The sequence below is a fragment of the Diabrotica virgifera genome, chromosome 6 (assembly GCF_917563875.1).
Source record: "Diabrotica virgifera virgifera chromosome 6, PGI_DIABVI_V3a".
In the NCBI taxonomy this organism is placed as follows: Eukaryota; Metazoa; Arthropoda; class Insecta; order Coleoptera; family Chrysomelidae; genus Diabrotica; species Diabrotica virgifera.
In genome coordinates this window covers 85,447,037-85,462,871 of record NC_065448.1, presented here as the reverse complement: position 1 = coordinate 85,462,871, position 15,835 = coordinate 85,447,037, and the positions used below count along the sequence as shown (strand labels likewise).

Here is a 15,835-nt window from a genome sequence, read left to right as displayed (position 1 = left end):
CAATTTTGCAAAATTTAAATCGATTAAGATCACGGCGTCAGGATTTTTTTTAAATAAACATTAAATATTGGTGCTACGCGCAGGCCAGCGGATAGTTTGCTCTGATTGGACATTCCAATAACCGTTGATAATGATTGATACATTTTAATTTTTATTACATTTCGATATAAATAAATAAATTTGTTTATTGCAAAATAAAAACACATACACTATCCTTTGAAATAACACTTTAATTAGCAAAAACTTTCTTTGTTCATATATTTTAACTAAGAGAATAAAAGTTTATTATTTTTAAACATAATATGCAATTGTTTAAACAATATTTCACAAACAATAATAAAATTAGTTTGATTTTTGTGGAATTAAAATATTAAAATACAACAAAATATAGAGTAAGAAAATAATATATTAGATAAAGATTGGAAGAAATTTTGGTGGAAATCAACTTGTGTGAATCGAACACAGCTGTCCTGCGCGTAGCACCAAAAACTAATGTTTATTTAAAAAATTTCCTGACGCCGTGGTAATTAATCGGTTTTAATTTTGTAAATTGCAAATGAAAGGTACAGTACACTTCTATAAGCAAAAAAAATTTCAACTTGCTATCTGCTTTATTTTCAGTCCTGTAACATTTTGAAAAAATGATTTTTTTTGCGAAAGCTGGATTGCAAAATTTATTTTGCAAAATTTATTGAACCGAGCTTAATGAAATTTATAGTATTGTTTACCTGTATTATAAAGTTTTTCTGAGTGAAATGTGAAGGTCCTAAGTGTAGCATAAATGGTTGAAAAAAGTAAAATGCGAATACTTGTTTTTGTATGGTTTTTTCGCAATTATTGCTATTTTGCAACTAGGGTGACTATTTTTTAAATTTTTAACTAATTCTATGTTATAGGAAATTTAATTACGCAACTTTTATGTTAGTACAACTTTTCTCGTAAATGAATACTTTTAAAGTTATAATCAAAAAACGAAGACAAAAATCGAATTTTTTCTTTATTTTTTGACATTTTGATTATTTAAACAATGTTCCGGACCTTTTTGAGAGGGAGGATAACTCAAATATTATTATCTGATTTATTTTCAAGCAATTTCTGCAAAAAAATTTGAGTCACCTCTCAACGTCCATCTCAAAACAGATGCGCCCTGGACTAGTAGGTTTCTACCGCTGCATTCATTGTTCTGCTCATTATGTTTATATCATCTGCGTATGCTGCTAATTGGATAGATTTGTTTGTAAGCATGTTATTTCCTCTCACCGTCAACCGTCTAATTACATATTCAAGAACAAGATTAAAAAGCGTTGGAGCCAGTCCGTCGCCTTGTTTCAGTCCTTGCGTTATCGTAAACGCATCAGTGATCTGTCCTTGAATACATACCTGTGCTTCTGTTTCTGTCATTGTCATTTGCACTAGTCGTATTAATTTTGATGGTATGCCAAATTCTTCCAACACAGGGTGTAACAAAAATACAGGTCATAAATTTAATCACATATTCTGGGACCAAAAATAGTTCGTTTGAACCTAACTTACCTTAGTACAAATGTGCACATAAAAAAAGTTACAGCCCTTTGAAGTTACAAAATGAAAATCGATTTTTTCCAATATATCGAAAACTATTAGAGATCTTTTATTGAAAATAAACATGTGACATTCTTATAGTAGTAGTATCTTAAGAAAAAATTATAGTGAAATTTGGACACCCCATAAAAAATTTATGGGGGTATTGTTCCTTTAAACCCCCCCAAACTTTTGTGTACGTTCCAATTTAATTATTATTGTAGTACCATTAGTTAAACACAATATTTTAAAAACTTTTTTACCTTTAGTACTTTTTCTAAAAGTCAGTTTTTATCGAGATATTTTGAATATTTATCAAATCCACCACATATTTGTATATGGCTAAGTACGATTATGGAGACTTGGTAATACAGTGGAACCCCGAGAAGTCGGCCTCCGATAACCCGGAAGTCCGGCTAATCCGGACCGATTTTCATCAGACAAAACAAACATTTTTTCACTTTGACTGATTTTTTTACAAGACAAGAACAATACTTTTTATAATTGTACGTAATTTCGATGTACTCTGCTATGTATTTCATGTTTTGGCAATTATAATGGAGTTTATCTGTAAGTACACCGTATTTTATTAATTTTTACCATATTCTCCGGCTAACCCGGATTTTTGATAACCCGGATTGGCAGCGGTCCCGATTAATCCGACTTATCGAGGTTCCACTGTAATATGAAAATTTATTTATGATTTAAATTTTTAGGTATATTTTGAACCATATTAAAAAAGAAGTAATATCTCGATAAAAAGTGCCTTCTCGAAAAAATATAAGGAGGCAAAAAAGTTTTAAAAACACTGTGTTTAACTAATGGTACCGCAGTAAAAGTTAAATTGGAACATACACAAACATTTGGGGGGTTTAAAGGAACAAAACCCCCATAAACTTTTTATGTAAACATATTAAAAAAGAAGCCGTACTCGATAAAACTACCTTATCGAAAAAATACTAAGAGGCAAAAAAGTTTTAGAAATATTGAATTTAACTAATGGTACCACAATAATAATTTAATTGGAACGTACACAAAATTTTGGGGGGGTTTAAGGGAACAAAACCCCCATAAAATTTTTATGGGGTGCACAAATTTCACTATAATTCTTTTTTAAGATGTTCCTGCCATAAGAATGCCACTTGTCTATTTTCAATAAAAAATCTCTAATAGTTTTCGATATATTCGAAAAAATCGATTTTTATTTTGTAACTTCAGAGGGCTGTAACTTTTTTATGTGCATATTTGTACTGAGGTAAATTAGGTTCATTCGAAATATTTTTGGTCTCAGAATATGCGATTTAATTTATGACCTGTATTTTCGTTACACCCTGTATATTAGGTAGAATTGTTCTATCTATTGAATCATAGGCTTGTTTAATATCTACAAAGAGATTGTTAACGTCCATGTCATATTCCCATGCTTTGGCTAGTATTTGTTTAACTGTAAATAGTTGGTCAATGGTAGATCTATTTTGCCTAAACCCTGCTTGATATTCCCCGATGATTTTTTCCGTGAGAGGTTGAAGTCTTCGATTAAGGATGTTTGTGAATATTTTGTATCCCGAACAAAGTAAAGAGATGCCTCTATAATTCTGACACAACAGTTTGTCTCCTTTTTTATGAATAGGGCAGATTATACTTTTCTTCCATTGTTGGGGGATTTCTTCTTCTATCCATATCTCTCGTATTAGCTGGTACATCTGTTGTGTCAAATTCCTTCCTCCTTGCTTGAGTAGTTCTGCAGGTATTTTATCTATTCCCGGTGCTTTATGGCTTTTTTGTATGTGGATTGCCGTTTGGACCTCCTCTAGCGTTGGGGGTCTAGTTAATTCATTTTCTTCTCCATCTTCCCCCAGCTCTTGGGTCCTCTACTATTCCTTATCTGTATAAATGACATCACTAATTTAAAAATCGATGGAAAATTTTTTCTTTTTGCTGATGATACCAGTATCACTTGGAGCAACTCAACTACTGCAACTCTTCATGCAACTATAACTTCTGATTTGCTTACGATAAAAACCTGGTCTGACCCTAATTTACTCTCTTTTAACGTGGATAAGACAGTAGCATTATCCTATAAAAGTGATCTTCAACCCCAGCTTGTTAATAACATCCAGATCTCTACCGTTGATTCTGTAAAATTTCTTGGTATTTTTTAGACAGCAATCTCAAAATGATCCCTTCATATCGATTTGTTATGCTGTTCGAGTCTCACCTTCGATATGGTCCTCCTTTTTGGGGTTCTAGTACAGCTGCCCAAACAAACGTTTGTTATTTATAGAAAAAGACAGCAAATACAAAATAAGTGATTGATGTGATCGTTCATGAGTATTCTTTCATTTTTCCGATTGTAGTTATAGTTGAAAAGCCAGATGGTTCACTGCGTCTGTGTCTACGTATTAAGCACTTGAGTCTTCAAGACTCAAGTGCTTAATAAATGTATTGTTAGGGAATATTTTGAAATTCCTAGTTTAGTGGAAATAAGTTCGAAACTGTCAGGAAAAAAATATTTTTCAATATTAGACTTTAAAGATGGTTTTTATCAAGTTAAATTAGATGAAAAATCTAGTTCCTTAACAACATTTGCAACTCCATTTTAGTGTTACAAATTTCTTAGATTACCATTCGGTCTAAATGTGGCCCCAGAATATTTTCAAAAATGAAATTGTAAAAATTTTGGTGACATTGAAAATGTTATTATATATTTTGATGATCTACTAATTGCATCTGATTCCATGGAGGAGAATGACAAAACACTTAAAAAAGTGTTTGATAGAGCTCGGGAAAAGGGTGTAAAGTTTAAGAAATCAAAATTTCAGTTTAGACAACTGACAGTGAAATATATGGGACACATTTTTAGTGAAGATGATATGAAAATAGATAATGAAAGGTTGAGGGCTATAAATGAGCTAAAAAATCCGTCAAACAAGAAAGAGCTTCAAAAACTGCTGGGTGTGATAAATTATGTACGAAAATTTGTTCCGAAATTGGGTGAGATTGCAAGCCCACTGTATCAGTTACTGAAAAAGAATGTTATGTTTCAATGGCTTGGAGTTCACAGTAAAGCACTGGTGGTGATAAAACAGGAACTTCCTAAAAATATATCTCTAAAGAATTTTGATTCTAGTAGAGATATTGTTATTCAAACAGATGCGTCCCAGTTTGGTTTGGGATGTTGTCTAATGCAAGATGGAAGACCTGTTGCTTATGCTTCTAGAGGTTTAACAGGTACTGAGGAAAATTATGCTGTTATAGAGAAAGAGTTATTAACTGTAGTGTTTGCATGTCCAAAATTTCACAATTATATTTATGGTCAACACAAACCTAATGTAAGTATCATGAGTAAGCAAATAAGTCAAATTAGTTCTTCTAGGTTGCAACGGCTAAAACTGAAGCTACTGAAATATGATATACAAATTCAGTATGTACCTGGTAAATATTTACATATTGCTGATTATTTGTCTAGAAACGTAAGTGATGAAAGTGCGGAGAATGATGTTGATACGAATGAAATGGTGCATTCATTAGAAAAGCATTTAAGAATGAGTGATACTAGAAAGATTCAGTTTAAAGCAGAAACAGTAAAAGATAATGTACTGAGTAAAGTCATTGAGTCATTGAGAGTGTGGAAGAATACAAAGTATAAAAGAGAGATGAAAGTTTTTCACGAGTTAAGAACTGAGTTGTTTGTTAATGATAATCTTTTATTTTTCAATGATAGAATTGTTGTACCTAAAGTTTTGCGAAACGAGATGCTTCAGAGATCGAGCAAAATATGTCTTATTTTGGCCAGGGATGAGTGAAAAGTATAGATATGCAAATAGTAAAGAGCCATTAATATCTCATGATGTACCGGAATTGCCATTTCAAAAATTGGGTGCTGATATTATGGAACATGGTGGCAAAGCATATTTGGTTGTTGCTGATTATTTAACGAAGTGGCTAGAAATAATCCCTATAAGAGGTAAACAATTGTCTGATGTTATAAATGCACTCAAGCAGATATTTGCAACACATGGTATACCAGATGTAATTATAGCTGATAATATGCCTTTTGGATCGTACGAATGCAAAAAGTTTTCAGATAAAGAGTTTAAATTTCAAACTAGTAGCCCCCATTAACCTCGATCGAATGGTTTAGCTGAGAGGTTTGTACAGATATCTAAAAATATTATTAAAATATCAGATGACATGTGGGTTGCTTTAATGAACTATCGTAATACTCCTGTTACTGATCTCAAGAGGTCACCAGCTGAACTTTTATTTGGCAGAAAACTTAAAACTAAATTACCATTTGTTGAAAAGCACAATGATAATATCAAAGAAGTTAGGTCAAAATTAGAAGAAAGAAATAATACTTATAAGGAATATTATGATAGGCAGACAAGAAATATGCCCGAATATAAGTAAGGTGAAAATGTGGTATACAAGGACAATAATCAATGAATACCGGCTGTTATTGTCAATAAACATGAGGCTCCAAGGTCTTATTTAATTGTAATGGTAAAAATATCTTAAGAAGAAACAGCTACCACTTGCGTAAGTCAAAAATTGATCATGATATTAGGCAAACTCAGAATTTAAGTGATGACAATGATGATACACCTAGTTGTAGTAAAGATCAGAGTTATAGCAGTTCAGAGTGTGACATCAGCTTGAGACCATCACGTACTATCATACAGCCTGCTAAGTATTCTGATTATATTTTGTATTAGTATAGTTTACTTTGATTGTACTTTGTATTAGCATAGTCTTTTTAAATTAAAGTTCGCTGTTTTGTAAAAAAATAGAAAAGGGGGAGATGTAGTAATAGGCCATGATAAAGAAGAAGAGGCGTGACTTGGCACAATGAAGTTAGATATAGGTTAGCACGTTAGAATATAAACATGTAACGTGGATATTGTAAATCTTATACTTTTATTAAATATAATATTTAATAAATACCTGAGTATTATTATTACAGTAATAATGTTGTAGTTGTTGCTAGATAGGTAAATGTCATTGTATACTAGGTGTAAAAATCATACTAACTTTGGAAGACCTTCTGGAATATTCTAGCATTTATAAAATTTTGAAATTAAAACTCAATTGTAGCCTTAGGCTTTCTTAACATTATGTGTTTTGATTAATTTGCTTATGTTCGATAATAAAAGAGATATGTACTTTTATATTACAAATGAGGTTTGCTATTTGGTCTTGATCAATATTATTCCAAATCTTGAAAGCTACTGTTTCTACCTCTTGTAAGGTTCTAGGAGATGGCAAGCGATGTTGTAGTCTTCGGTCAATTATGTCCCACAAATGTTCGATTGGGTTAAGATCTTGACTACACAGTGGCCAATTCAAAGTCCGAAGATTTACCTGTTGTAAACATTCTGTTACAGTTCATGAACATGGGGTCTTGCTTTACTGTGAATTGTTACCAATATAATGAGCTGATAGCATGGTATCTAGTCCTTCGCTATGTAAGGTCACTGCTAGAACACACTCATTGTGGGTCAAATTCCTTGTAGCACATTCCATTTCCACCAAACAAAAAAAATACAGACTACATTGAAACTTTAAAAATAATAAACCTACTAATTTTTAGAACAAATCAGACAGTTTTTGACTGTTAACAATTTGACATCCATCAAATTATTAATACCTCATAGCCTACTTTAGGCTTGTTTATTAAACTATACAGAAAATGAGGATATATTGATAAAAAGCATAACTAGTAGTTGTTAAACTACGTAACTTTTTATTATCCAAGGTAAGCTAATAAATCAAAAAACAAAATGTTAAGCAAACCTGAGGCTATAGTTTGGTTTTAATTTCAGTTTTTTATAAATGTTACAATATTCCATAGAGTGTTGCGAACTTTGAGAAAAAAATACAGTTTGATTGGTAGAAAATGACAATATACCTGTCTAGAAACAATATTATTACAGCAAAATGGTTAAAGAATAAGGCTATAACACATTAAAAATCACTTAAATTGGACAACAGCTTTAGGAAATTCGAGACATCAAAAATAACCCATTTTTTAATATTTGCGTTAATTTCTTGGAGAAGTGTATATAATCTGTGTCTCTTAGACAACATTAAAAATCACTTAAATTGGACAACAGCTTTAGAAAATTCGAGACATCAAAAATAACCCATTTTTTAATATTTGCGTTAATTTCTTGGAGAAGTGTATATAATCTGTGTCTCTTAGACACCACCCCTTCTTTCGTATAAAACAAATTCGCCTGTACCGCTACAGGCAGTACATAAAGTTAAATAGGTATTTAAAGCTAATCATTACCAAAAATACAGAGTGAGTTTTATATATGAAAACCCTCAATTATCTCGGAAACGGCTTGCACGATTTTTATAGATTTTGTTGGGTAGGGATTTTTTAATGCAGTCGATATCATAGTGACAATTACATTGTTCTCAGATCTTCCGTTTTTCTGGAAATCTAATGAACTTTCTTATGTCAAATAGAACACCCTGTATATTTTTTGCGTTTTGAAGTACTTAAGATATACTGATTATGTTTCATGTATATTCCCTATACCTAAATGCCATAGTTTCGGAGTTATTGCTACATTTGTTAAAAAAATATATTAAACAAATTATAAAAATCAATTTTTTCGGTCCGTGTAGACATTATTTTACGTTCTTTGGATCATCAGGACCAAAAAAGATCTTTTGTAATTTTTCTCCTAATGTTAATCGTTTTTGAGTTATAAACAATTTAAAACTGAAAAAAATCGAATAATGACGATTTTCAAGGTTCAAAAACACAAATAAAAAATACCTATTATTTTTAAAACTGCAGAGTACCCAAATTCAAGCTAAACCCTTCTTCTAGGGGCTCACTATAAAATTTTTTGGCACGTTTTATTCTAAAACATTTCTTTTTAATAATTTAATGAAGTGCATATGAGAGGACGGGCGATCGGGCGCCATTACAAACTAAAAAACAATATTTTAGAATGAAACAAGCTCAAATTACTTAATGGTAGCTGATAAAATAAGGCTTGAACTTGAATTTGTGTACTTCGCAGTTTCAAAAATAATACTTTTGATTTGTGTTTTTGAATCTTAATAATCGTCATTATTCGATTTCTTTCAGTTTTAAATTGTTTATAACTCGAAACCGATTAACTTTAGAACAATTACAAAAAACCTTTTCCTATGGTCCAAAGAACGTAAAATAATGTTACCCGGGCCGAAAAAATTGATTTTTATAATTTGTTTAATTTCTTTTTTAAATAAATGTAGCAATAGCTCCAAAATTATGGCCTTTAGGTATAGGGAATATAACATGAAAAATAATCAGTATTTCTTAAGGACTTCAAAACGCAAAAAATATACAGGGTGTTCCATTTGAAATAATAAAAGTAATTAGATTTTCAGAAAAACGGAAGATCTGAAAACAATGTAATTATCACTATAATATCGGCCGGATTAGAAAACCCCTACCACCAAAATCTATAAAAATTGTGCAAGCCGTTTCCGAGATATACTACATTCGCTCTCGCGAGATTTTTTTTGAGACATTCGGAATAGGAAACGTACAACACAAAAATTCCTACCTCACACTATTAACTGCTAAAATCAACTCAAATCAACTTATTCTTTCATTAAAAAAAGAAGAATTATTAGAAATAGTGGGAGTGTCTACTAATCTCATAAAATTTTGTGAAGTTTATTTCTACAAAATATTTTTATTTTGTACAATAAACAATTTTCTCATTTGCTATCAATACATTATAATGGTTTAAATAAATAAATATTGATTGGCGTAAGGTTTATGTTATTTTTATGTCTGTTTACTATTAATAATATTGGATATGAGCAGGTGCGTTGGTTTTGTAGTAATTTCCAGTCACTTCTGACAACTGAATTTTTCAAAAAAGAAATTACTAACGTCAGTGTCAAAAAAAATCTCGCGAGAGCGAATGTAGTATAATTGAGGGTTTCCATACATAAAACTCACTGTGTATATGAAAAATCAGGATTAACTTAATTTGCAGGATGTTTATTATTTATTTATCTTTATCCCTCACCTAGTTGATTTTCCTCTGGTTCATCCTTTAAGTCTTGAAGATCTATTGATGTGGATAATTAATTCTGTACATTATCTTATGGTCATATTCTGCAAACTCTTTCTTTTCAACTTTAATTTCCATAGCTAAAAAATAAATTTAATGAAAATTGGAGAAGGGCAAATGATCATAAATTAAGTAAATGATTAAAATATGGCATTATTATGTATTACTTCTCGTCTCACCTGGGTGATCTTCCTTTGGTTCATCCTTCAAGTGTTGAAGATCTATTGATGTGGGTAGTTGATTTTCTATATTATTATCTTTATAGTCATATTCTGCAAACTCTTCCTTTTCAACTTTCATTTCCATTGCTGAAAAATAAATTTAATGAAAATTGAAAAAGTACAGTAAAACCTCGATAGAACGGACCTCTATTGACTTTGGATATAACAGACAAAAAATCTGAAAATCTGGAAGAAAAATCAGCAAGGACGGGATCTCGGCACTGCTTTGTGCTAACGCCGGTGGATCTCGTGGATTGACTGCTATAATTGTTGGCAAATCTCATAAAACCAGAGTTGTCAAAGATAAAATGCATCATCTTCCCCTTTCGTATTATAATTATAGCTCTAATAAGGTATGGTCCACCACAGATATTTTCAAAATTGGTTTTTTGAGGAATTTGTACCTACAGTGAGAATATTTCAGGAGAAGAAACTGAAAATACTTCCGAAAGAGGTGAAATTTTTGTTGATTTTAGACAACGCTCCTGCTTATCCTCCTTAAAATATTTAACATTCAGAGGATGGCAACCTTAACTGTCTGTTTTTGCCAAAAAATACATAGCTTATTCAACCCATGGATCAGCGTATAATTTTGGCAACCAAAGGAGTACCTTGCAGAAAGTTTTTAGATGAAGTAGAAAAGTAACAAAGTAGCAAACAAAACTTGATTCCTTTTTGAAGTTATACTTCTTTAGGCACGAGGGTGAATTTTTATTTTCCCGGGCTCATGCGCACACCGACAGTATGGTCACGTAGTATGGTATTAGTCGCTCAAACGTTATACGGGATCTGATTGGGTGTTAAAATCATCTGTCAATAATTGTTCAATAATATGGAGATTATGGATAAAAATGTTGTGTATATTAGTTTTTATTGTTGTGAGGACAGAGACAAAAAGCAAGTTTATAATTGTAGTGACTTTTTAAATAGCTTTTAAAAGCAACAGGTACGTACCTTATTGTAAATGTTTCAGTATTGTAATAAAAAATTACAAATTACATACCTATTTGGAAAATGTACCTACCTAGCTAGTAGATAATGCTTTGATTTACATAATTTGATATTTTGTCTTATTTTAATTCCACAAGAATCAAACTTATTTGATTAAACTAAGAGAATAAGCAACTGTCAAATTTTTTTTAAAACGTTTAGTTGCTATATCTTCCCACTTCATTCACATGTCTCGGTAGTTAAATTCTGCGTGGGGTGTGTTTAAAATAATCTAACAACCTGATAGACGCAGGTTCAATTTCCAATGCAAGTTTTTATTTTTTTTTATACATTTTATGATTGTAGGTATATTTATTATATTTTTTTTTTCAGAAAATACGAATTTAGTTAAAAGTTTTCTCAACAATTATTATTGTTCAGAAATAATTTCTTTGTTTCATTTTTCAATGTGTTTGCGTGTGTTTTATTCTTTTATTTTTTTTAATTTTTGGTATTGTTTTAATAAAAATTTTTGGAAAGTAGTAAGTATTGAAATTAGTTTAATATTTAAATAAAATATAAATAAACTGTTTACACTATATTGATTTCGTTGAAATCATATAATAGAAGTATAACTTCTTACGTGCGTACAAAGTACACATACATTCTTTTTTTAACTTACAGATTTGTACTTGTACAGTGTATCTAAATACAGTAAATATTCTCAAAAACAAACTTTCTTTTATTGATTTTAAATATATTTTTATATAAGGGTCTTTTGGCTCAAGGTTTTACTGTAATTAACTAAATGATTATATGACATTATTTTTTATTAATTCTCGTCTCACCTGGATGATCTTCCTTTGGTTCATCCTTCAAGTCTTGAAGATCTATTGATGTGGATAGTTTATTCTCTATATTATTATCTTTATGATCATATTCTGCAAACTCTTTCTTTGTAACTTTAATCTCCATAGCTAAAAAATAAATTCAATGAAACTTGGAAAAATTCAGATGATTATAAAGTAAGTTGTAACGTTACAAACGGCACATATTTGTTATTTTATTTTTAAAGAAATATTTTACTTTATTTTCTTTAATATTTCATTAATAATTATCTTATGTATTTGTTTTACCAGTTTTCTTCGTTGAAAACTCGTTGGTGCCCTGTTTTATTATCTTCTATTTCCTATATCTCTTTTTATTTAAATCATCAACTGAACATACTGAACGTACCCCGTATAGCTTTACTCTCTAAATATCTGTCTTTTAAAAATTATTGCCATATTCGCTGTGACTCAACGAGTAGACATACTGGAGGTGTTATGTTATACATCAACAAACATTATGATTTTTCAAATTTTAAAACATTTCAATTGCGTAATAATTATTGGTTCAAAGTAATAAAAGTTGATTTTAAATCCATTGTCTACTTGGTGAGGTGTTTATACCATTTACCATCCAGTTCTGATGCTCAATTCATTGAAGATTTGGAAGAAATATGTGATGCTTCATTTACTACGAACTATCGTTGTGTGTTAGTTGGTGATTTTAATATAGACTTTGTAACGGTCCACCCGTTATAATATCATTTTTAGCGCTTTAATAATTTTTTAATAATTATTTTCTCGTGATCTCTTAATTAAATTCTCTAATTTTCGCGTAATTTACCATTTCTGATTATTATATTTATATTTAAAATTTCTTGCGACGATGCCACACCTAATTATGTGTGGTATCACTGGTTGACTTGTATGACGCCATACCACAACACGCTTAAAACTGCTGTGACTTTCGTGACCACCTGGTGTCCACTGATAGTCTGACTTTGGATTAAGTGTCCGATTTCACATTTATTTTGGTTATTGAGTTTTCGATTCCTTTGGTATGTTTATTATTGGTATTATTTGGCATTGGTGAGAATTGTTCCCTAAATCTTCCTGATTGTTCTTCTCTGGATATACTATTATGAATCTGGTGTCCATTGATAGTTCAATTTTGGATTAAGTGATCAATTCTTTACTTATTTTAGTTACTGATTTTTTTTATTCACTTTGTTACATTTACTTGTGATATTGTGCGAATTGGCTCACACCTTTTCCTGGTTGTTCCGTCCTTGGATATACCCTTTATAAATCTGATGTCCATGGATAGTTCAATTTTGGTTCTAGTGCCCAATTCGACACTCAGTTATTATTATGAACTTTAGTACAATATTTAGTTTTGTTTTGACTTTTGAGCAATATTATGTCAATATTTGGTAGCAGAGAGTAACGTAGTAACATTTTAGTATGAGTTTGAGTAATATATTTTTCCTTGATCATTAGTTTATACTTAGTGGTAACCTTGCGAATCAACGTGGATTGTTAGACTATTGTAAATTTAGTTATTAATATTTTGAAGTTTAAAAAAAATTTTTTTTTGATAAAAATTTTTTTTCCCGAGTAGGAGGGGATTGTAACGGTCCACCCGTTATAATATCATTTTTAGCGCTTTAATAATTTTTTAATAATTATTTTCTCGTGATCTCTTAATTAAATTCCCTAATTTTCGCGTAATTTACCATTTCTGATTATTATATTTATATTTAAAATTTCTTGCGACGATGCCACACCTAATTATGTGTGGTATCACTGGTTGCCTTGTATGACGCCATACCACAACACGCTTAAAACTGCTGTGAGTTTCGTGAGTTGGTAGCGAGAAATATTCTTGCATGTTCTGAAAATTTGACAAGGCGATCGTCCTTTACTTGGCTGTTAAGTGTGCTGGAAGTCGGTTCGATCGACGAACTTTTGGTTCCATAATGGCGGAAGGTCTCATTTTTTTAAGTCATTCATTGGGAAATACAGTTAAATGGGAAGTGTAAATGGTATCCCAGGGGTTTGCAGAATCCATCCAGCGTGTTCGTGAGGAAAAACAGTAACCAATAAAAGAGATTCCGGTAAATATATATTTTTTTGAAATATAAAGGTTAGGTTGGATATTAACACTAGTTTTTCATTTAAAACATTCTTTCTTAATTTATTTTCTCTTAATCATTCCACTATGTACAATATGTGTTCGGAGAAAGTTCTCATAGTCGCAATTTTTGGTTAGTAAAGTTTAAAATCTGTCCACACCCAATATCTGATAAATTGTGAATAAAAATAAAATCTAATGCTATACTCATATCACACTGGAAATATAATTATCCTATAATATTTTATTCTATCATATTCTGTGTCCAAATTGTACCTCAAGGTTAAACTCATACCTTTTTACATTTGCTAATTGATGTTTTTTATTTCTGTTCATTCTAAAAACCTCTTCTTCATTACTTCTTCTGTTGTTTTTTTTACTCACACATGTCCGATGGGAAATTGAAACTAAGACTCGGAAATGTTTGTTTTAGCCATTTGGGAAGAATATTAAACCCTACTATGTAGACCCTTCGACCACCTGGAAGGAGCCGATTCCAGCCACAGCCAAGTCAATCTGGGAGTAAGTCATTTTGGGGAATAAGTAGGCACCTGGGCCTACGGAGGGCATGGGGCGCATCATCCTGATGCTCATTTCTGAGGATGCAGCAGCAACCTCTTTAGGAGTCGTTTGGGTTTGTTTGGGAACAATTAGTGTGCTTTAAGTAACTATTGGTTTTTACGTTTCAGACATTTGGTTTAATGCACTATTAACTTTTTTTCAGATTTAGTTTACCTCTGGTTTTTTTTATATGACATATTTGTATACTATTGTATTAGGTTCCCAAACTTATTTACGATCTATGGTAAGTTACTTGTGTACACAAGGTAATAAGCCTAGAAAATTAGGTTGTTATACTTTATTATTGGTTTGATATTTATTTTGTAATATTACTTGCTTGTTCCCCAAATATTTTATTTATTCGCTTTATTTCGTTTGTTCGGTTAATTCGTCGTTACTTTATTTCATTGCATTTTCTCGGTTAATTTAGGTCATCGTTTCGGTATTTATCTCAACTTCATTTCTATTTCATTCATTGTATATTTAACTTGTTCAATTCATCATTGTATTTTCTCTTCGTCAGGCTTGTGCCTATTTATTTATATATTTTCAATATTTTTCGGGTTTAATTTAGTGGTACGTAGCAAGCATACTATAACCATTTGGTAGAAGACTCATGTGAGTTGTACCCTATATGTAAGTGAGAGGTACTTATGTAATTTTGTAACCGATAACATTATTGTTATTATCTTAGATATAACCTCTGTATAACTTTGGTCATGGTAGACTCATAGTATATGCTTTGTCTAGCTCGGAGATTGTTAAAAATCTGGTAGTTAATTTTAATAAATGTTTATTTATTTTGTACATCATTTATTCTTATTCCCTTTATATTTACATTTACTCATATATTTAATATTTGACAGCAGTGTAAGATACCTGGGAGAATGATCGAAGATCATTTTCATGGCGCCCATGATTTGTTAGTTTTATTTCTTTTGTTCGCCTTGAGAAATTATTCATCTTCATTCATTTTCAGTACATTATTCTTATTCTATTATTTCACCTTTTAGTCATCATTACTATCTACTTAAAGCTACTGTTCTTCGACAGGCATGCAAACGAGCCGCATCCATCCTTGAGTGTCAAGTTGTTCTCTTGCATCTCTTGCTAGCCAACTCTATTCAGTTTGCCTCTGTATCTCCATACTTCTACTTCTATCCCTTTTAATATGCCCTTCTCTTCACTTCTACATCCTTCCACTTTCCTCCACTAATACTACTGGAAAGTAGTATTTTTTCCTACTGCAGCTTCTCAACGTAGAGAGCTTCACTCCTTCTTTACATCCAATCTCTCTTCATTCTTGTCCCATTTTGTCCCACTAGTATACAGTTAGTTATTTTTTTCCCTTACTTCTGTTGGAGTTTACTTTCACTCCAACAGAAGTTTTCTTTATTTTTGTTATAACTTGTTAGCTAGTAATTTCTATGGGAAAAAAATAAAAATGTTTTCGGCTTATGGGATACAACAGTGCATTAGTTACCTTACTCGTATTACTGGCACTAGCAA

The 15,835-nt window shown here is 31.1% G+C and overlaps 1 protein-coding gene across 3 annotated transcripts in view; it reads right to left on the bottom strand.

The window, feature by feature from the left end:
• The window catches only part of LOC114340056 (uncharacterized), a 74,503-nt gene that overhangs the window by 32,170 nt on the left and 26,498 nt on the right, over positions 1-15,835 (bottom strand). For all 3 annotated transcript variants that reach the window (XM_028290774.2, XM_028290778.2, XM_028290776.2), the window contains 3 exons: positions 11,653-11,781; positions 9,833-9,961; positions 9,609-9,733 (listed from right to left, as the gene is read on the bottom strand). In XM_028290774.2, coding sequence (XP_028146575.2) covers positions 9,651-9,733; positions 9,833-9,961; positions 11,653-11,781 — 341 coding nt within the window. In that variant the 3' untranslated portion in view covers positions 9,609-9,650. The remainder of the gene's footprint in view (positions 1-9,608; positions 9,734-9,832; positions 9,962-11,652; positions 11,782-15,835) is intronic.